This window comes from Falco naumanni, chromosome 7, assembly GCF_017639655.2.
Source record: "Falco naumanni isolate bFalNau1 chromosome 7, bFalNau1.pat, whole genome shotgun sequence".
Taxonomy (NCBI): Eukaryota; Metazoa; Chordata; class Aves; order Falconiformes; family Falconidae; genus Falco; species Falco naumanni.
In genome coordinates, this window is record NC_054060.1 from 55,871,263 (window position 1) to 55,894,514 (window position 23,252).

At 38.5% G+C, this 23,252-nt stretch overlaps 1 protein-coding gene across 1 annotated transcript in view; it reads left to right on the plus strand.

Moving 5' to 3' along the window:
- Positions 1 to 23,252, plus strand: part of MEIS2 (Meis homeobox 2) — a 175,107-nt gene that overhangs the window by 13,251 nt on the left and 138,604 nt on the right. The window contains 1 exon segment of the mRNA XM_040601364.1: positions 3,407 to 3,521. Within this exon segment, the coding sequence (XP_040457298.1) occupies positions 3,407 to 3,521 (115 nt within the window).

Consider the following 23,252-nt stretch of genomic DNA (forward strand, 5'->3'; position numbering starts at 1 on the left):
CTAACAAAAATATCATTGAAATTAATAGAAAAATTACAATTAATGTTAGCAGGCTTTAGACCAGGATCTCTTCAGGTATCTAAACTACACCGATAAAGTGTTTCCAGTGAAGTACACTTAAGGTGTGTCATTTGGTCCTGTTTTTTTTGTGAGGACATACATAAAGTAACTACTTATGATTAGGCATTTGGCCAAGAAGTTTTTCTTGAGGGATGCAAAGTTGGAAACAGACTAGGGGAGAAAAAGAGAAGTTCACTGACACGTACAATGATCTTAGTCCAAAGCAAAAGAATGCTGCCTTTTTATGAGGCTGTAAACTCCACCCTTAAGAGTTATTTGTCATTTTTTATAATATTAAAGCCTAGCTGTTTCCCTCCCTTTCAAATTCTTCCAACATTCTACTGTCGCATCTTGTAAATATCCCATCTTACTATTTCTGTCCTTCAACAAAATTCTGTCGAATTGCTTCCTCAAGAAAACTGTGTCACAAGAAATACATTGAATTCCCAATCAATACAGTCTATTTTTTTAAAACGGGATCTACAAACCGGGGTCAAGACCAACTCAGCCTGATAGAGACAGAAAATGTTTTCAGCTGTGGGACGTCTTATTCAGTGATCCCTTCCAAATCATTATGGTTTTGAAACAGGCCGGTCTAGCTTTTGTAATACTGTATGATAGGTTTTGGATGACATTTGCCTTAAAACATAGCTGAGGTGTTACCAGTTAATTATTGTAATTTTCCTATGTGTGATAAGAAGATCCAACAGCAGCCAGCTTGAGAGCCTGCAGTGCATAAAATTAACATAACTCACTGTGTTCCCTGAAAAGTTTAGCCTAGGTGAACATGTTGCAATTATTACATTTTCTAAAAGAAGGTTCCAGCCTGATGTTGTTGGAGGGCTAAACTCATGCTATGCTATTGTTTCTCTCCTTTTTCATGTATTTCTTCTAGCTCTTTATCTGATTACCATCCGGCAAACAGCTGACGCTGAGAGGCTGCAGAGGGCTGAAGAGCTCCTGTCTGCTGTTTGCCTTCAGCTTGAAGCTATTTGAGTGGCTTCCTAACTCAGAGATAAAAAGAGCAGCTCATAGGCACAACTATGTTTTAATCCAGGCTGTAAAGAAACTTGCTCCGTTTTTGCATTTTATTTCCATCTGAACTTTTTGCTAACCTTATTTTCAACTTTTCTGTGTTTTTTTTTTTTTTTAATAACATCTGGGCTGCTTGAACTTTCAAGGCTTCACATCTTTCTTTGTGTGCTTCTTTCCACCTGACTCTGTGAGATGATGGTAAAATATTTTTTTTGATGAAATTTTGGGGGTTTACAGTATTAATAGTGATTTCTAAGACTTAATTAATACAACAACCTCAGTGAATATAAAATACTACTGTTTGTTGAGTTTTTTTTCCTGTCGCAGTTCTGTGTGAGGAAAAGTAGATCAGTTTTCTAGGTTTTGGAAGGGGTGGTGGGTTTATGCTATAAGTGCTGTCACACTGTCTGTTGCGCTGACAGGTTAGGCGAATTTCAGCTCCTGGCCCATCTTCTGATTTTACTCCCATCTTCCTGACATGGAACTGTGTATATAAGTACACATGTGTGTGTCTGTGTAAGCTGAAGGGGATTTGGATTCTTCTTACCCTTTGGTCACCTAGGGCTTTACTGGGAGCCTGTTGGAGTCATGGGGTCTTCCCTTTGTCTCTGCTGTGATCTGGGTTGGGCCCATTAGATTTATGTTGCTGGGTATTGTAGCAAGCCGTTATTTGGCAGTTCTATTTTGTATTGCTATAGAGCATGTGGTACTAATCAGTGCTAGGAGATTACTTTGAGATGTTTCAATATATATTTTGGGACCTGATTCCAATCACACTTACACTGAATTTTACAATGGGTAAATCAGTTGATTTTGTTGAACTTATTCCTACTACACATTGGGGTAGATGAGGTCAGAATCAGTCCTACTCAAATAATGTATCCAAACTTGTCACTTGCTGCTTTCAGGATCTCCTCGTGCTTTAATAGTCCAGTGTTATTTTGCAATGCAGATTTAAAACACAGTCAAACCTAAGAAGGAATAACTTTCTCTTATTTAGAGGGCATTTTTTGTTTGTTTCGTTGTTGAATTATTATAATGCGCTTGATTTAAGTTGTCACATACAGGTGACAAGTAATGCAGGTCCAGCCCCTGGTCTGATCTGTTTCATGTGTTCTTGCTCTCCTTTTCTGCCAGAGGAAATTCCATCTCTTGCCTGCCTTCATGTGGTGCTGATAAAGCTCTTCCTGTACAGTAGAATTCCTGTTTTCCTTTAAGCAACAGCAGGGTATTGGGAATGATCAGGAAAGGGGAGGAGGATAGGAGGAGAATACACTCAGCAAAGTAGCACTAAACTGTAGCATTAAGTTTTCCTCACTTATCGTTTTAAATAGCAGCCTCTTGCTTCGGGAAAACCGATACTCAATAAATTAGAAAGTGTGCATGAATTATGTGACTAAAGTACAGTAGTTGAAGTCTTATTTACCCAAGTTTTGCAAACTTCATATGTCTGTCTTCCGTGTTCCCTTTTGTCATGTTTTATGCATAGTAATGTAGAAAGAATTACATAAAAAAACCCACTATACATGTTATTTTATATAATCACCTGGTAGTTATTCTTGACAAAACTTGTAAGCGAACTGTTAGAGCAATACCTCTAGAAAATCTTCTGAAATGTGTCATATCAAGGTGGTGGTGGGGGGCGAGGAACCATCTTTCCTGGTATATAATGTCTTTCAAAGAAAGCTTGCTTTTCCCCTTGCAACTTTGCATTTGCTTAAAGTTTTTCCAGCATTCAAATGGATGAGAGAAAGGGTAGGGTGTGAGGACATGCTCCTCTCCCATGCGTGTTCTCTTCTACTTCTCAAAACAGTTTCCCTCCTCTTCCTCTCCCCTGCCACCTCTAGTCAGTCTGGGAAAAAAAAAAACCATGTGGGGAGATAGTTTGCATATCAGCTATTACGATCCTAATGCGAACACCTAGTGACATAAACTGTGCAGGTTGATGCTGTCCTTATGGCCCCCCTGTATAGCTCACTGAGAAACTTAAATTATTTTTTTTTTCTCCCCTGAAATATTATTCTGCAGTATTATTCAAACAATTAAATCCAGACAACTCTCTAGAAAGTTTAAAAAGGGGAAAAAAAATCTGTCCTTTATTTTACCAAGTAAATCTTTGTACCTCCTCTGCTTGTCTTTGCTGATGAATTATTACACTGTGCAAACAGTATCAATGTTTGGCACATTTCAAAAATGCTAATGTGTATACTTTTCCCCCCCCTCCTCCCCTCTTCTCCCGGTTTTCTTTCTGTTCTTCATTTGCTATTGGAATGGGAACTGTGGAAAAAATTCCTTGGCACTCTGACACCAGAATCCTTCATCTTGGAGAGACCACGATGATGCAACTTCAACGCACTCGGCAGGCACACCGGGGCCCTCCAGTGGGGGCCATGCTTCCCAGAGCGGAGACAACAGCAGCGAGCAAGGTAAAAGGTCAAACTTTTTCCCTCCGCAAAGTAGGCATGACTAAAATAACTCCAGCTTTTTTTATTATATCAGTACATCTGCCTTAGAGTAAACATGGAGTGGCAGACTTGCAGTATAATCAGCTGTAACTTAGGGAGATGGTATTTCCTTTTTCTAACCCACTTAGCTGCATTTTATTATTATTTCAAAGTGAAATATCTAATCTTCAAACAAGCTTTGTAATAACAATTGATTAGTTCTGCCAATTCCTTTACAAATTTGGTTATCTACAGTTTATTTTTGTGTGGTGTAAGTAAATATAATGACAGGCATACTCTCCAGCTGTGATGCAGTTGTTTGAGCTGGATTGTAGACAGAGAATTTAACCTGTAGTTATAGTTGGGGAAGAGAGTCCTTTCTGGAGTTACGAAGCTTCTAAATTATATGAAGTAGAAGAAAAAAACCAGAAAAATGTTTCTTGCAATGTTTGCTTGTACGGACTTGTTTCTGCTTCTGAAAATCTAAATTTGGGATGGTAAATAGAGATAGACGTACCTGAACTGCAAAACCTCTGCAAAACCTTTGCTGGATCTACACAGTGAAGCCTTCTCAAGGGTTCAGGAGGTTTGGTTATTATTTCAGGGTTTTTTTTGTTTTACTTCCTACTGCATTGCACCTTGTGTGTGGTCATCTGTATCCATGCTGAGTGAGTGTCAAAGGCTGTCATTCTGATATGATGGTGTTTTACACTTGCTCATTAGAAGTATAAGTGACTCCAGAAGGTATAAGAATCAAGCCTCCAGTGCTAAGAATTGGGTGAAGATGGTACTGTCATTCTTGAATTTTGACTCAGAATAAATTTAAGATCAAAGTTTAAGGTGGGCTTCCGTTCTCATTTTTCTTTGTAAACTGGGTAAGCCTCTGCTAGTGAGTGAGACCTTACCATTATCACGTCTTATGCTTCCTCCATCTCATGCTTCTGCAGCATTTTGCCACTGTTTCCCCTGCCTGGGGGTTACACAGAGCCAGCTGACAGGTCTGCCATCCAACTAGCCATGCGGGATTCCAGCACTGGAGAGGGGAGCAGCCTTTGGGGCTACAGCTGCCGTGACTAGCCTTGTGCTGCAGGCTGCTTGCCACCATGGTATTTGCCACGCTTAGGTGGTGGAGCAGAGACAGGAAATCATGTCTCTCACGTGGCCCACTGCTTGGCACGGAGCTAGATCCCCTCGTCTGTCTCACGATCTGGTGTCGTACCCGTTGCAATTCTAGGAACTTGCAAAGTTTGTTTCTAGTAGAGTGGTTTGGGTTTGTCTCCTATTTGTATGAATTGTTTATACATTTGTAATCTTATTGCTGATAGAAAGCAGCCATGGCACAGGGTGTGATCCAACTCCAACATGAGTCACACGGGGTTTTTTTTTCCTGTGTGGTTGGATTGGAGCTGTAGGAGGCCCAGCATGAACTATTACAGCTTCAGCAGCTAATGAAAGGGAGAGCTTGACTGCTACGCAGCAAATTGGTGTTATGTCTATTAGCTGGCCATGGACTTTACTGATGATCAAATGTTTACATTGTGTATTGTGGCTAAGATGCTTGGCATAGCACATGATAACTTGTGTACTTAAAAATGATTCTTCTGAATCATCTGCCACAGTGTTTTCATTCCACCCCTAGGTAAGAAATTTCCTCACACCTGTATCTTCACTCTGTCCCAGCAGCCCCTTAGAAATTAAAATTGTTTCTTCACCAAGCCATGCTTGATATAAAGAAATCCCCTGTATCGACATCCAGGGATCTTCCATTTCACTAGTCTCCGATCCCTGGTCACGTGACTCAGGTTGCTCAAGAAATATTGCTAAGTATAAGAAAAAGTAGCTGATGATAACTATACCGACTTCCTGTTGGAGACTGAGGTTTCTGGTAATATATATGATTTAAACAAACCTGTTACGCTGATTTCTGCAGAAGGGGAACGACTGCTGAAGGACCAAATCAGCCACAAGTGCTGCCCAGTCGAGCAGGATGAAACATCGCTAGTGTGCTTCCCTTTGTGCTCAGCCGGGCCTTTCAAAGGGAAGCAGTTGTCCAGTGGCAAATCAGCATTCCACTCAGCTGCTGGCAGCTGAAAGATGTATGATCCTACAGCACCGGCAAAATTCCCATTGGAGACAGCTTTGGATTGCTCTCCCCCTCTCAACCCTGGGAAAGACTAAAGAGAGGGAGGCCTCTATTGAATTTTCCTTACCCTTCCTTGAGAGAGGCAGAGTTTACTTTATGACTTGTGAACTGGCAGTGAGTCAGTCCCAGGCAATGCCAAGATGGGTAGATGCCCTCTTGAGCTATTCTGGTCCAGTTACCTATTTGGGTCAACTTGGCTTCCCTGCAGTTTTGTCAAGACCTTTCACAAATGCTTCTTCAATTATTCCACCTGCCCCAAAGGTTTCCTTGGGAATGGGAGCTCATTAGAGAGTCTTGGGTGACTTTAGCAACTTATGGTGTTCTGCACTGATGCCTGGTGGCAGCAGAGATTGATTCAAACTAAAGTCTGACTTTTCTGGCTCTTGGGAACACTGTTTCAAGGGGTCTCTGCTTTTGCCTTAAGTCTATGATATGCAGCTTGTGATTTTTTTTTTTTTTTTTTTTTTTTTTCAGGGTGGGGGAGCGGGAGGCAGATGAAAAGGAATGGGGGGAGTGATAACCTTATTTTTGCAGACTTTCTCTGCATGAGATAGATGTATTTATTACGCAGTAGAATCCATCCATAATTCTTAAAGTTAGAACCAAACAAAGGTGTAGTTGTTTTCTCTGTTTATGGAGGACAGTCTGCACGACAGTGCATGACTGCCCTTTGGCATCCAAAGGGTTAAGTTAGTCAATCTGTAGTATTATTAGAAACATGCTGGCATTGAAAGAGTTAAAGAAAGGGCCTTCAGGCAGTAAATGTTGAAAGATTATCCTAATTTTATTAGTGGTGAGTGTCTATGTTGTTCTTAACATGTCACCTCACTTGTTCAACAGAAAACTAAGCTATGCAACATATCGATCATCTAGCAAACTAAAGTACTAGTGACCTGTAATCTACCAAGCATTTATTGACTTTATCCCAGTTCAGATCCACAAATGCAGATCAATGCCATGTAATACTATTTCAGAATTTAGTAATTATATAGGTGGTCTGATCAACTTTCCCCCTGCCCTGGAAAGAGTTAAATATATCCAATAATAAAAATAAAACACACTAAACATCTTACAAAGGAGAAAAAGAAGAAGCTGATTTAATGGTCTAATGAGGCCATCTTCCAGAGACTTGTTTTGTGTAGGGCTTGCTTTGACCTTTCGCTTTGCTCAGGAGCCCAACGCTTCATTTTTCACATTCTTGCAATTACGTTAACGCTTCAAGCATTTCTGACTCCAAGTCAGCTAGCAACACCAGGCATAACTCAACACTGTGAGTTTTTCTCCTCTCTGTAGATTCATTAACAGGTCACCGGGGTCCCAACTGAAATTTAAAACTGACTGGTTCTGTTGGGTTAGCTGAGTTATAGCAAGGGAGATGGCAGGAAAGGGGCTGAAAGAAGGGGAGGGGGGAGAGAAGACCCTGGAGTTTTTGCCAGGGAATATATGTGTAAAAACCCTAAGTGGAAGATTAAAAGGTGTGTGTAGCTTTATCATCCACCCTTTTATTTGGAGGGGAAAAAACACCTCTGAAAGTCTTCTGGGGTATTGTATTATGTTTTCCTTATTCTTTGTGAAACAAAGTGAAAACGGCCACTGCCTTTACACACAAGGCTAAATGACATCTAGAATTCAGCACCAGTTTGTACCACAGTGATGGATATGGTGCTTCCAGACTTTTAATTCCTATTTAATCTCTTTATGGGATATTTCAAATAATGAATATGGCAGATTATGCATGAAAAGTGGGAAATAAATCTTTTTAAGGTTTAAAAACATGTGGTCTACAGGAAAGCACCAGGGAATAGTTTTGGTTTCATATTTTATGATACCAGGATTGTGTACCTGATTTGTCATATTCTTAGTTCAGTTGCTCAACAGGCCTGATCCAGCCAAGTCAGATGGAGGCTGTGTTTCTTCAGGACCTTTCAGGAAGTTCAGCATCTTCTTAGGATTAGGCCTGGGGTGATAAACTTGACCGTAAGTGAGAAGCCAGAGACAAGCAACTTCTAGGTTACACAGCAGGAAAAATACAAATGGGCATTACATCCACTTTGCTTTACCCATGTGAGTAGTTCATTGCTGTGTGGTTTTTTTGGTTTGGTGGTTTTTTATGATGGAGCTGCTTGTGCTGAATGAAGAAGACCTACCCCTTTATAAATAACATCGGAGGCTACTCTCTAGGGCAATATCTTAAAGTAGTTTTGAAACATTTTTGTGACAGCTTGATGTTTGTCCCACAAATTTGTCCTCGATAGCTTTCTGTGGCAAAGACTCATCATCTGGTTTGGAGCAAAGTCAACTAAGATATCAGCTGAAATTATGTGTTTGTTCCGGGTTACGTCTCTGGATTGATGCATGCTGGAAAAATTAGATAGTATATTTCTTATTCATTATATACCATCTTGTAATAATGATGGCATACAAATCAAATTTGTTTGCAAAACTAGCTGATAATGCCCAAAGGCCTGTCCTAGTTGTCAAAGCTCTACTGAAAATAGATAAAGCTTTGAACCAAACTCCAATAGTGAGAAAAAGGAGAGGGATATGTTGTTGTTAATACAAAAAATAACACATTAATACAATGTCTTTGGAAGCTTAATATCCAAAAGATAATGCTACAACTTCTTTTCCTTAGTTCTGTATTTATAGGTAAGCCTGCTGAGGCTAGTATGCATATTCATCATAAGGATTCAGAATGTGTTTTTATTCCTTTGTATTTGTACCTATAAAGCTATAGGGTATGGTTTTATTGGAAGAGAGCTGTCTTTTGTAAGAGAGGAAATTCCTAATAGAAAGGCTCAAACATCCAGACTGTGAAAAATCAAACTTGCTAATAAATAATGCTTCACTGGAGATGCATTATTTCAGAAGGCACAGCTCTCATAAAGGTGAACTGTATGAAGTATGAAAAACTTAAAAGAACAATGACTTTTTTCAGCTGAGGAAGATACAGGAAGAGAGTAGCCCTTATTAATTCATCTTTTCCTTTCAAGTTTGAGGGGCCCGTCCTTGTGTTGATATGTATGAGTAATTCCCATTAATGGTGATGGGAGTTACGCATGTGCACTGACAGAAGAATAGACCCCTTAGTGTTCAAAGCACATGAAATTTACATTTTTTCCATTGCTGTAATTGAGATGTTGACAAATTGGAGAATATTGATGAGCCTTTGTTTTAAGTATTTCTTGCCAAGTTTGCTTTATTTTTTCATGGTTTGAACAATAGTGTGGGTTCAGCAGCAATGAATAATAAGGGTAGAGTAAAGATAACTTTGTATTTCAATATTTTGATGTGCCAATATGAAATAAATTGTCTTAGGCAAATGGAATATGCTGTTTTAATCATTAGCTATGCATGAAAGAAAAATTGATGTTGACATCTTTGCTGTAAAATCGTTGTAATGGGGCCTTCCTTACAATTCATTTTTGTAAAATTCATTTTGTACATTTTGCAGCAATTGAACAATCCCTGCACTGTGAATAGGCAGAATTCCCAGAAATACTGAGACAGTTGGCCCAGTAACTGCTGAGCTCACACTGCACACCACATGCACATTAACCATAATGATGCCAGAACCAGCTTAGCTAAATATAGTCACATTTTAGAATCCTCCCGTCCTTTCTTTTCTCTCTGTCTCTTGCATGAACAAATACATCTCTTTTGCAGTTTTTGTTTGATTGCTGGAGTCAGTGAACAGTTATGTCCCTACCCACTATTCAATAAGTAGCATTAAAATTTCATACTGAATCTTCATTTCACTATACAGTTTTCTAATAATCAGGCTGGTGGCAACTGCAGAGTCCTCACATTTTATTAAATCAAAGTGTGTGTCTGCGTGTGTTAAAATATTATACTTGTATTTAATGTTCTCACCTCATTCTTAGCTTTCCGTCCACATAGGTTTTTATATTTAGATATAGATAAAAATCTATATATGCATTAGAAAACACTTACTTCCATATTTGAAGTATGTTGTGCTGGGGTTTCAAATGCAGCCTAGGAAAACTCTGTCAATGGAATGTTTTCATAGTGGCAGTAATCTCTTTAAAATAACCCTAAATACAATATGACAGATGCCATCTGGAATAATCTTTTGCTAGTTGCTTTCAACTTTTATTTTTTCCTACAGCTAAGTTCATCTAAAACTGGTCACTTACTGTTATGGTGAACATAGTGAACTCTTTCCTCCCTTTTGTAAGTGAACATTCAGAGAAAATAACTAAACCATTTTACTTAAGAGGTTGTTACTGTTGAGAGGTTTCCCTCTGACTTCATGTTTGTGGGTGTTTTTAAATATATATATGCATGTATGTGTATATATATATATTTGTTTATATATTTGTATGTTTGAATTTCAAATGAAAAAAGGTAGGATTCCCCCTTAGGCCATTCTTTCCATCTCAGATCTTACTCAGCCTAACCCAATTTGCCTCCAAATGTGAGACTAACATCCCATTTTGCTAAATTATAATTGTATGTTTGTTACAATATTAATGGTTTCATAATGCAACAGATTCAAACATACAGTAGCAAGTGCTTAAACGTCTTCCTGTGTTGTTAGAGACTGACTAATTTCTTCCTATATATGCCAACTTATTTGAAAGATCTAGTGTTGGAATCTCTGGATTTTTTTTTAACTTAGTCGTGTAAAGGGATGTCTCCTGATGCCTGTTAGAGTTTAATTTAGAGTAGTAATTAAACTTGAATACTGCCTCATAAACAAAAGATAAACAATAAACCAGCCACGTTCCCTGCTGTTTCATAGCTTTCTTTCCCAGATGTTTTAGCCTGATAATTTTTACATAGTGAACTACCTAGCATGGAGTGCTATGGACAGAGGTCAAAGCCTGGTTCTTTGTAATGGGTTTTACAAAACTTTTTGTTAATGAAATACTACAGAATTTTCCTTTGTGTAGCTGGTAAAATTGTCAGATACTGAAGGACACTCATTAATTGACTTTTTAATTCTCTCCCTCTTGTTTAACAAGACAGCACTAATTAAAAAAAAAACCAAACCAAAAAACAACAAACCCACAAACTTTCTTTTAACTGTTGATGACCAAGGAAGGTCGCTATTTCTGAATGTTAGGGTTCTGGGGTGGTACATTAGAATCTTCTATGTCATCCTTAAAAAAATAAATAAAATAAATGCCCTTGCAGGAGCTGCTTTCTTCATGTTGATCTTAAGCAACTAAGGAAATGTTCACAGTGGAAGGCTTTTACTTTTCCAAACCGCTCCTGCGGCTGCCGGGGCTCGTGTGTCCATCTCTGGACCGCTCCTCTGTCAGCCATGATCTTTCTAATTGCCAGGTACTCGTAGGCCGTTCAGCTGCAGAAGCCATGTTATTTTCACTGGGTGGGGTAATTACTGAAAGCTGAGAATAGCTGCACTGAAGACACAGGGATACTTTCATGATCCCATTAGCATAAGAGAGGGTAAATTATTCATGCCAAGTGAGGATTCTATGGGGAAAAGTATAGTTAATGCACATAGTTTTTAAATGTATCCCTTTCTGCTCTGAGACTAAATTCTTGTTGGATTCAGTTCTCAGACATTTACGGGAAAGCTCTAGTGGCATGTTAGACGCAGTTCATCTCTCTCTGTTTGCAGCGCTCTCAATAGAGACCATCTGGCAAAGATCCAAAAGGTGATTAAACAAAATGATCAGCTCTTGTTGCTGTGTTACATGTCCAATACTCTGGATTAAAAAACATGAACCACAACAGTCAGCTAACATCATTTTTTTTTTCCCCTTCCCTCTTTCCCCTTCCCCTGTAAGAATTCAGATGGTCTGCAAATGTCTATGCCATCTTTGTGTCCTTATGGCCCATAATCATGAACAGGTTGTGCAAATGGCTCTTTCTGTAACACGGTCTGTTCCAGCAGCATAGAAACATTTCATATTAATTGGGTCAGTCTAATGTTCATAATGACATGGGGAAAAATTACCCAAATGTGTTCTTATAGTAAACACTTAAAATGTGCCTTTCTCCTATTAGAAAGTGAAATTTGACATCAGGCTCATGTGGCTGATTTATTTTTTAAGACGGAGGAAAATCAAAGCATGACATTGTCATCTGCTGAAAATAGTTTAAAGCCCCTTCTAACCAAACAAAAAAAAAAAAGGGGGGGGGGGGGGGAATGAGCTGTGGTTTAACACCACAATCAGGGATGAATTTACAGTGCTATTCAGAAGAGTACTCCCTTATCATAAACAAGCTGATAATCACACTGAATCTAACTCCCAATTAGCTCTTTCTTTGCTCACAGTGATCAGCATACATGTCCTCCTTAAGCCGTGATATGTTGCTGTTGAGTCAGACAGAACATTTGTATACCTTATGTCATATTCAGAATTTAAGGATTAACACTATATATTTACCAGAAAACCCAGCTAATCAGCAAGGTAATTTTTCAAACCAATCACTCCAATGCCTGAGTTAAGGTAAAAATGCCAAGACTGTGAATAGGGGACATATGTATCTTATCTTTTTGGGGTTGCACCAAATGCCAAGTACTAGCATAAATTCAACAGAAACCAGACATTGTTGGAAAGTAATTAAAGAAATATTGAAATTAAAACCACCATATGAGTGAAATATTTGTAGGCCCACTTTGTTGCATGCATAACAATTTGCATGGAATTGAACAGTGTTTCTTTCTCTTTTACTTCTTGAGTTTTACTTTGTTGAATGTGACAGAGGAATCACCACTCTGTATTCAGCCATAGGATCAGAGGGATTTTCTTCATGCTGAGGATGTTTACAGTCCAAAATCAGTAGGTTTACTTAGAGGAGAAATTTATTAAAAAAGAAAAGGAGAGTGAGAGAAAATTTAAAGCCTCCAAACCTATGCCAAGAAAAATCAAATTCCACTTTTGAGAGCTTAAAAGATGCACTGAGGCTGTTGTTTCTCCTTACTGTGCGAGGTTGTTGTGGTTTAACCCCAGCTGGCCACTAAGCCCCACACAGCTGCTCGCTCTCCACTCCCTGCTGGTGGGATGTGGGAGAGAATCTGGAGAGTGTAAGTGAGAAAACTTGTGGGTTGAGATAAAGACCATTTAATAGGTAAAGCAAAAGCCTCACACCCAAGCACAGCAAACCAAGGAATTCCTTCACCACTTCCCATCGCAGGCAGGTGCTCAGCCAACCCCAGGAAAGCCGGGCTCCAGCACACGTAACGGTTACTTGGGCAGACAAACACCATCACTCTGAATGTCTCACTTTCCTTCTTCTTTCCCTGGCTTCCTGTGCTGAGCATGACATCACGTGGCCTGGGATACCCCTCTGGTCAGCTGGGGCCAGCTGTCCCGGCTGTGCCCCCTCCCAGCTCCTTGTGCCCCCCCAGCCCCTCGCTGGTGCGGTGGGGTGAGGAGCAGAAGAGCCCCTGGCTCTGTGTGAGCGCTGCTCAGCAATAACAAAAACATCCCTGTGTTATCAACACTGTTTCCAGCACAAATCCAAAACACAGCCCCATACTAGCTGCTGTGAAGAAAATTAACTGTAGCCCAGCCCAAACCAGCACAAGGGTAAAAGCAGTAGGTAAGAGGCACCTAGGTGCCCAGGGAGGGGAGGCCAGGCTTCCCCTAGCATCGCTTTGGCCTGGCAGATGAAAGGGACCCACATAGCCTTGGGGGGCTTAAGGCTATTACAGGGCAAGTCATGCTCAGTTATCATGCTGATTTCCAATTGATTTTTGGCTGTACAGTACTTGTTGTGGGCCCTCTAGAGCATCAAACACTGCATTATGGCACTACACATTGTAATACACAGGCCTTTTGTCTTACTGTCTTTACCCTGCCTGAGAAGAGGAGTGCTAACCACTCCATGGCTGCTCCAGCTTCCCAGCAGCCGTTAGATCTGGGGAAGCAGGACAGGTGAAGGAAATCTGATGGCCATTGGCTCTTAACGTGGTTTGATGCATGTTTCTAGTTCTGAATTTTCAAGCCAATCTGATTTTGAATTACTGTAAAACATTGCTTTTCATTTATAAAATTACTTCTAAGTAACTGATTGCAGGGTACTAATAAACCCAGGTCTGGTGTCTAAATAATACTTTCTCAAACCTGTATGATTTATTTAAGCTAAATAGTACTAGATAATGGTACTAGAGGTTGTTAAAATTGGAACTGAGGTTGCAGGAAGCTTTCTATAGGTTGAAGTGAGCAATTTCTCCTATTTTCTATCTTCTCCTTTCTTCACTGAAACTATTGTATCACTCAGGTAGGTTTTTCATTCCCTAAAATCCAAGCCATCTACATATAAGTCTTGATAAACTGAGGATTTTTAAAATCAAATGAGTGTCTATATATTTAGGATATTATCTTCAAATAAATGTTTACCATTTTAACCAGTGGTTTCCACTGGCTTGCGTCTGTTGCAGTCCATGCAGTAAACGGTGTAAATGAAATATTTTAAAATGTTTTCCAGAAGAAAAATGTACATGTGAAAAGAGATGTAGAAACTCAGTCTTGCAACTTTCTGGTGTTATGGGAACTATAAGAAAGTGGTATAGTGATAAGGATAGTGTGATACCAGTGACAGCCACCTTAACTACCCTGCTAGCTGCAGGCATGATCCAAATAAAAGTATAGTCAGTGGGAAGACATCTGTTATTTTGGTGGCCTGCTGGTAGCTCCTCAGTTTGTTGCCATGAGGTAAGGGTATGGCTGTCTACCCAGGAGCAGCTAGCTGCAGAGCTGAATCCAGTAGGACCTTGTGTTACATGCCCTCTCTGATGTGTGTTATTCCCCATCTGTACAATGGGCACAAGGGTGCTTGGATGTTGCATGGATGTTATGAAGTGATCACCTGTTGTCAGTGCACTGCTCTGATATTCCAGGAATGCAGAAAATTCAAGTGCGTTCTTGTATTGGCCTTCCTGAATGTCATAAAAGAAGCACTGGATATACTGCATTTGTAAATTGTATTGCTTGCTTGAACACTTCCTCTTTTTTTAACAAAGGCGAAAAAAGGTGAACAAAATAGCTTTAAACTTTAACTTTGTATGGTTTTTAGTTAATAAGGCTTATGAAGTGAGCAATAAAAGATGACATGGATCACATCACCAGTTCTTTAGCGATATTTGTATAAAGGTGAGAAGTCTAAAGTGATGTTTCCAACGTTAAAAAGTTGTTGAAGCACTATATATGTGTATTCCTTGTTTAATGGGGGTTTTGTTTTATTTTTTTTCTCTTTCCCTGAACAAGCATAGTAAATGTAGGGCAAGTAAAACTTGATTCTGTGTTCATATTTAGGTTTTAGGGATCCAAGGGTAATGCTGACTTAGAACAAGACAGTGCAATACATTGTCTTTTTTTTTTTTTCTCCTTCTTTAGGATTTCCTTATTACTCTAGAGCTATAGAATAGGTTGTGATATGTAGTAGCCTTGCACATCAGTAGCTCTGTCTTTTAAACAGAGGCATTGATTTTTCTCATCCTGGCATGAGAAGATCTAGCGTACCCCCTGCTCTGTTGCCTAAGAGTTTTCAGCATGTAAGCAGGCAATGGTGGCTAAGAATGAAAGCTCTGGGCATCAGAACTGGCAGCAGTATTATGAATAGTCTGCTTCATATTCAGAGTTTTTTTGTTAACTATGAAATACAGCAAATCCATCTTTTTTTGGGGGGGTGGGAGAATTTTGTGTAACTATTTTACTGTTGTTTATTACTGCTTTTAGTCTTAATAAACATCCCAATCTAGATTTAGTAACTTGGGTTTCTACAGAACTTAGAACAACACTTTAAAATGCACCAACTAGGTGTCTTGATCATGAAACTCGTGAAAGATCTGTCTTTTGTTTATGAGTCAGTGGTGGATTGTCCAGAGAAGGTTTGAAGGAAAGGGGTGGGAATCAGTTAAAAGAAGTTTTTCATTCTCAGAGGAGAGACAAGGAAGACACCATGCACATAAGATCCTGATCCTTCTTGCATGGAATGAGTAGCAATAACAGGGGCACTGCTGCTTTCAGATGTGCAAAGTCTGGGTCAAACACGTCCAAATAAATGAAAGCAAAGCATGATTCTCTTATCTTAAGAATCAAACACACACATACACATACCCATTTTTTTGGTGACAATTCCCACAGAAACGATTGACGTTAAGACACATAAGATCTACAAAAAGACAGCCGTAAAGGTCTTCCTAACATTTCTGAACAAAATTTCATCATGCCTTACATTTTATAGGACAAATAATAATAAACACCAGCTTTTTTTACTTGCATAGGCAAGTTTTGAGTATTTTTTTCCTCTAGTGGTTTTTAAATGTTAAAGTAAGCTTCAGAGAAAAATAAATTTGTGCTTTCAGTTTGGTTCATTTCTTGAAATACTAGCACTTTTTCAGATCTGTTGGACAGAACAGACTTTTGCAGTATACTCAAAACTAACTTTAAGGAATTTGCTGCTGTTTGATTGTAGTCAATATAGTAATTCACCTTGTGTGCAGGTATGGGTGGAGTTGGAGGAAGTAAATGATTCTTCATTTTCTGCTCTTACATATGGGTGGCTTGTAAGTGGCAGCCCCCAAGCCTGGCTGTGTTTGGGTTATTTGTGAGGCTGTCTTTACCCCAGGATAAGGAGTGAAGACAGGGAAATCATCTGGTGGCAGAGTTGGCACAAAGGCCCGTGTGCTCCTGTTCCTACCTACAGTTGGAGTAGTGAGTAGAGAGCAAGACAAAGTGGTTTCCTCCTGCTCCACTGACTTCCCAGCTGCTCTGAGTCCAAAGTCCATTGCTAACTCCAGATGCTCAAACTTGCACTGAGTGCTGTCTAAGCTGCCAGCTGCATAACTTGTGGAAAGAGCTCAGATTATTTTATGGATGGTTACCTTTGTACACCCTTGGCACTATACATTCCTCATGCACAAGCGAAGACTGGGGTCTTCTACTTTCTTGTGTAAACAGAGCATTTGCTGTAACTGACAAGGATTGGTGGAGCAGCCATGAAAGAGAGAGGAGAATTCAACAAATTCTCTGTTAAGATGTGATTTGTACCATGAAATTTTTTGACAACCCCAGCATTTAATTCTGAAATAAGAGCGCTCTTTTCCTTATAATCTTGCATTATGCCCACCAGCTTATTGTGGCTACACTTTTTTTAAGCAATTACATTTGTTTAAACTTTCCTTGGGCCTCTCCACATGCAGCTCTAAGTTGGCCATACCTAGATTTAAGGCAGCCTCTCTTTGCAGAGAGTCCAGCAGAAGTGAATATGACAAATACATGCATATAATTTTATTGCAGGACTTGGTGCTAAGGTCTTAAATAATTTACGAGCGTAAAATTAGGAAATTCGCATGAACTCCCTGTCTAATTTTACACTCCTGCCTAAAGAGGATGGAACATTGCTTAAATAGCACAAATCAGATTTTTTCAGCTTGGAGCTTCCTTTCTAATTCCTCCCACCTCAGCTTTACCACTTACTAACGGTTCTCTATTTTGTAGGACTCCTGACCCCATACATCTGTTAAAGGGGACAGTTCAGGATGAACACAGCCTCCTACTCAGTAGGACTGCAGTGTTCTCTTAGCTCCTACTAGATGCTTGAACAAGCAGAGGGCTTAAGTGAAATCCTTTAGCTGAGCCAAAATCTGTTCTTATTTAGGGACTAATCCAAAGCCTGTTAAATCAACAGAAAGACTTCGGTTGACTTCAGTGAGCTCTGGATCAGGCCCTTCCTTGCTAATACATCTGAAATCAATGGAACTACATTGGGCTTCTGCCAGGAAAAAAAAGGGAGAGGGACTGTCCTTCTGCTTTATTTATTTGTACAGTACCTAACACACTGAGGTTCTGGTGCTCAAACAGTAGTCTCAAGTGCTTCATTGAGAAAACAATAATTTTGACTTCCTGACATTACCTGGTGTTCACGGACTCCCATTCAGCTGGGTACATAATTCAGATGTTTAAAACAACCACGTATGCTGTGCATCCACTTCATGACCAAGCATTATCTTGGTATTCTGATGTTTTACATGAAGAAATTTCTTGTGAAAAGTAAAAAGGGAAGGATTTTATATTAGTAAAAAAAAATATCATATTTCTGTGCTATCAAATTGTAAAGAAAGCTGTTTTGAATGAAAAAATACTCAGTCCATAGAACACATAAAACCTAATGAGTGTAACTTTTACTGTCAGTTCACTGCCTTCAGAAAATTATTAAAGCCCGATGTCTCCTCTACAGTCAAAAGGCTGTCACCTTTTTATTATTTCTTCATTACTGCCTTTATTTTTATTTCTCAGTGTTAAACTGAAGCCCAAATTATAATTTGCTACTTATTGAAGTTTCTAATATAATGATCAGCATGTGGAAATGGCAAATATTTTTAGGCAAAAAATGGCAAAGGGTTAAAAGATCTTACATGTACCTCAGCATAGTTCTTCTGTTTTCAGAAGTGCCTACGATAACCAAAGCAGGACCTCAGTCTAGCAAAGACAAATATACATATAACTCTGTATATTGCAAGTGCTGTTACTAAAATAATGAGGCCCACAGTAGCGTTAATGTTACCACCTCAGCCTTTGTAAGAGTCGTTTTCAATTGACATTTTCATTCTAGTCCTAAACTACAAATATTTTCCTCAAAAAGAAAGCTAGTAGGTATTGTTTGTTTTAACATTAGACTTTGATTAGATTTCATGTGCTTCTGAGGCCATGCACTTAAGATTAATTTTGTGTATTCAGATACTGAATATATTTTGTGCAAAACATCTATCACCATGTGGAGTTGTATTTGAGCAAGAAAAAAGTCCTAGTTCATAGATTTTTTTTTTGGTGGTAAATTTAGACCTGTCTTTCCAGATGAGAAGCATTAGTCTTAATTAACGCTTTGTTTTAATAGTCTTATTTTTCTTCAACAGTTTTATCCATTTTGTGTAGAACAGTAAATTCCATAAGCTTAAAGTATTACAAAATTAAATTTTGATTTAGATGTTACCGAAATGCTTAATGCATATAGATGTCTTTCATTTTAGGGAAACAGGGATAGACTGATTTTTGCTAGCATCTCAGCTGACTGACAGTTTTGGGTTTTCTGTCCTTTTCATGAGCAAGGATTTAAAAAGAGAAAAATTACTGCAGTGCTCATACTTCAGACCAAGGGAGAAGTAACAATGCAGTTTTCCAGTTAAAAAACACATAACAAAGACTATCTCATTAGTGTTGAACATTTGATAGATTTTGATTGCTTATAGGTTTTACTGCTTTCTTCCAGTTTTAAAGGACCATATCTGAACTTCCCTAAAGTTCAAAAACTTACTTTAGGGGCTTGAGTTAGACGTAGCTGATAGCTAACCAATGTGTAAGTGCCTGTTTTCTTCTTTCTGGTTTTTGGTTTTTTTGTGTGTCTCGGAATAATGAAATTCATCTTACCTTATCCATTTCCAGAAAATCTTCTGTAGTGCATATCTGCAATGATAGATGAAACACTTTCATTTAGCTATAGATTGGTTATCCTAATTATTTCCTTGAGTTAGATCTTATTAACGATTCATATTCCCAACTTTAAGCATAGTTTGGCATAAATTTATGTCTATGAGCAAGGTTTTATGAAAGAAGGGTTTTCTTGATTTTTTTTTAAAGATCTTTCATTCATTCTATTAATCTCTAACTCAGGCTCAGCTACAGATTTGCCCCTTTTTTGTTGTTTTGTTTTCTCTTCTGAATATAAATTTGGGTAGGAATATGTTTCATATAGTCAGGCCTTTCTAATCTGGTAATTCATCAGTGACATTCAGGGTTTGGTTTCAAACCCCTCTCTGCTTTCTTGTAAACTAATCCTACAGTCCTTGGACCACCAAAGAGAATGTAATTTTAGCTAGAAGTCCACACTGTCAGAATTCAGGTTTACTGTATGCCAATTAACCCTCCTTTAAGCTCTTCCAAACGGCTATCAGTCTGGTTTGTTTAAAAGAAATAAGCTGTCCTTTTATTTTAGAACTAGTAAAGAATTTTACATCTTTCCAAAGCAATTTTCTGCATTCTTACTGACTTCATTGATGTGAATGTAAAGTACACAATAGGTCAAATTCTGACTTCAGTGGGAGTTGATGGGAGCACAATCTGTATATTTGAAAGCAGAATTGATTAAATCTTGGTGTGCCTATGCAGCAAAAAAAATCTTATCTCTATATAATTTGTCTTCATATAATCAGAGAATATAGATTTGAGTTTGTTTCTTATGTTATTTTCTATGACTGCCTTACATGAGCTCAGAGGAGCTGCTTATGTTCTTAGCAGGGGTGTGTGTGTATATAGGTTTTTTTCCTTGTTTATTCACATATAAACATTTTACATGCTTCCTTAGAGAATTTCCTTGTAAGGTTCAGTTCTTAAGAGACTGAGAACTTGTCTAGCACGTAATTTGTAAACTATGCAAAGAGCACCCTCCAGCTGAGGCAAACCCTAGAAGAATTCACTTGGACCCGCTTTGCTTGCCACTGTTAGTACTCTTGGATGGAAGGGTCCCAGTTCAAACTGTGGTTGTAATGAGCGGGATACATCCATGCATGGACAGATGTCCACTGCAGGATCCATGTATTGGTCTTCTATTCCAGTCTTGCTTCAAACAGATGTTTGTTACAGCATGATTTGTTTTATTTTGGATCATTTGAGAAGAATATTGCTTCTGAACACAAAAAAATACATGTAACACCCACTGCTCTCATGCATTCTCCATGCTCATTAGCTGTTCTTGAGTTGTCTGTCTTATTTCATGGGAACTTCTATGTACAAAATGAGATTATTGCATCCAAAAGAAAATGCAGTGGGCAGGAATGTTGCTGTTAAATTCAGGTGAAACTGTAGATTTTTTTGTGTACTTCAGCTTAAAACTGCGTAAAAGTTATATCTCACACTTTCAGAAGAAAGGCTTCATTTACACCAGGCTTCTTATGCTTTAAATAACTGATTAGGTAGCCTTGATCTACTCAAATATTACTTTCTTATAACAGTCCTTTAAAAAACTTGTTAGGAACTTCTTACCTTATTTTAAAACTGCTATAGGTGGGAAACATTGACCTTGAAAAACTATTTTTTTCGGGTAGTTTAGGCCTTTAACATAGCATTAGAATATTTTCTTCTGTAAATCATCTCTCACATATTAAAAAGCAACTGTCAGTTTGGTTTCCTTCCTGTCTTGTATGTGTTTGAGGTTATAACAATAGAAGTCCTAAGCTTAGCTTCCCCCCACGCCCCCACCCCCCCCTTTTTTTTTTACTTTAATTTGATGACTTTGGGGGGTGGTCTTTCTCTTAGTTACATTAAGTATCCATGAAAGTAGGGGTTTTATGGTGATGGCTTTTTTTTTTTTTTTTTTTTTTTAATAGTATGGCAGAGGATAGTAGGACATAAACCCTTTAAAAGTAGGTATTGTAAAATGTAGGACATGGACAAAGGTTTGTCAGGTTTTGCTTGAATCAGCCCACATCTATTATAAGAAATAGTAGATCTGCAGACAGGCTATGGCTTTTGTCATGTCCAGGGAAATCCACTGAATCTTGGCCTTCATTTAGGATTCCCTCCTGATGAGCAAATTCCCATGACCACTTTTGAAGCTTTAAAAGCTTTGGTTTTGTTTTAAAAGGCCTCTGAGCATAGGCAATGTTTTCATAAGCATTTAGAAACAAAAAACTGAGCTTTTAAACCTTCAAACATCGCTGCGGGGATTCACTCCACTTCTCAGCAGACCAAGTCTGAGATAACACCTGCAAGAAGTGTGTATCTGTGAGTGTGGATTTTGTGAAAATTGTGATGCACCATCTCAACTGACCCAAGAATGTGACAGCAGCATGTCTGTGTCTGTGTAAATCTTATTGTTATGTTTTGCTGCTACTCATTTTTAAGAACGAGCTATTATTTTTGTTCTGTGGAATGACTGAAATGTGTAAGCCAATTTTGGATTTAGATTGTTTCCATTTCTTCTCCCTGTACATCCTCTGATGCAAATGCTAACTAATGGTCTTCAGAAGAACAGACTCAGTGAAAGTCCCTGGTTATGTTTCCTTATCTGAAGGGTATTTGTTTTTTTTCCTTCAGCCTTACTTACGTCTTCTGCAGGTAAACATCAGTTGCACAATAAAAGGTAGTTTTCTGCAAGTAGATGGGTCATACCATATGTAAACCCAGGTCTGCGATTAGTAGCTGAGAAATAATGTACAATAGAAATGAGTGGACAAATCATCAGACTAGTGATATTTCAGAAATACTCATTCGCACTCCTTTTCAGCTCCATCTCTTTGCATCTGAAGTGAAATGTTGACATGTTTCAGGGGCAAAGGAGAGGGTATTTTCAGAATTAAGGATAGACGCTAAATAAATATATTAAAGGTGCTTTTCTCCTGTCCTGTTCTCAAAACACCTGTTCAAACAAATAAGCACATATTTTGGGATTGATGATACTAACTGGCATACTTGGCACCAAATAACCTGCTGAAACTAAAATGTTGATGCAGAACATGTGCTTAACTTAACAGTCCATAACCCTGTTTTCAGAACACTGAAATACCTACCCTGAGGAAAGCTCATAAAACGAAGGTCTTTAAAGTTCATAGATTAGACCAATGAAGCTGCCGCTGTTTTTAAGAATGTGTATCTTCATTGACTCCTATTAATTCAAGATGGCCAAGTGTATGAAATATGAGACATGAAAGCACTGAACATTTTATTTTTTTTTTAAAGTGTCCTTTCCATAGGTTCAGTGGCTAAAGGAATGAGCAGAAAAGGGACGCTTGAAGAGGCAAACATTCTGCATTTGGGAGGACTACATATTGCAGGCAGATCTGAAAGAATCCCTTGCTTGATTTCTAAGGGTATTTAATTGAGCTTTTTACAACATACAATGTTTAATTCTTCTAGAAGTTCCCAGTGCCCTGAAGAGTCTATTGCTTGGGATTAGGTTGAGTAATTTGGCATATCTCTAATTGTGTTTCCCTATGTGTAACATTCCAGCTACATCTGTCTTACTTTACTGTTAAATATATAATTTATAAATAGATAACAATCCTGATAAGCTTGTTTGGATCCATTCTAGAACAAAATTACTTGTTTTGAATTGTGTGTGATAGCTTCAAGCTACTTTAGAGTAACTGTCCTCAACAAAGCAGAAATCTTTGTTACACTGTTTATCTGGAGGCACAGGAAACTAAAAATCTGAGCTACTGTAGCAACTAGGACCTGTTATTTCTGAAGTGCTTCTCAAGAAATAAACTTTCTGCACCAGGCAAACGTGAATTCACGACAAATATGTGAACACACAATTTTCCTTTTTGCACTTGTCAGTACAGGGTGCATGTTTGTTTGTTACTTTTAAATGGAAGAAATTAGAGTAGGCTATATTAAGCTGAACAGAATTTTCTTAATTGAATTCTTATGGCTGTGTAACTTTTCTGACAAAAAAGCTTACTATCTTCCATTTCACCAAATGTATTGTTTTTTTGCCTCCAAACTATATGCTTTACTGTTAGACATTTTGGGATATGGCGGTTTTATTTCTCTTTTTTTTTGGAATAAACCAGAAGTATCTTCTTGTGCTGAATAGCCTGACAGAAAAGGAAAATAGAATACTTTAGCTAT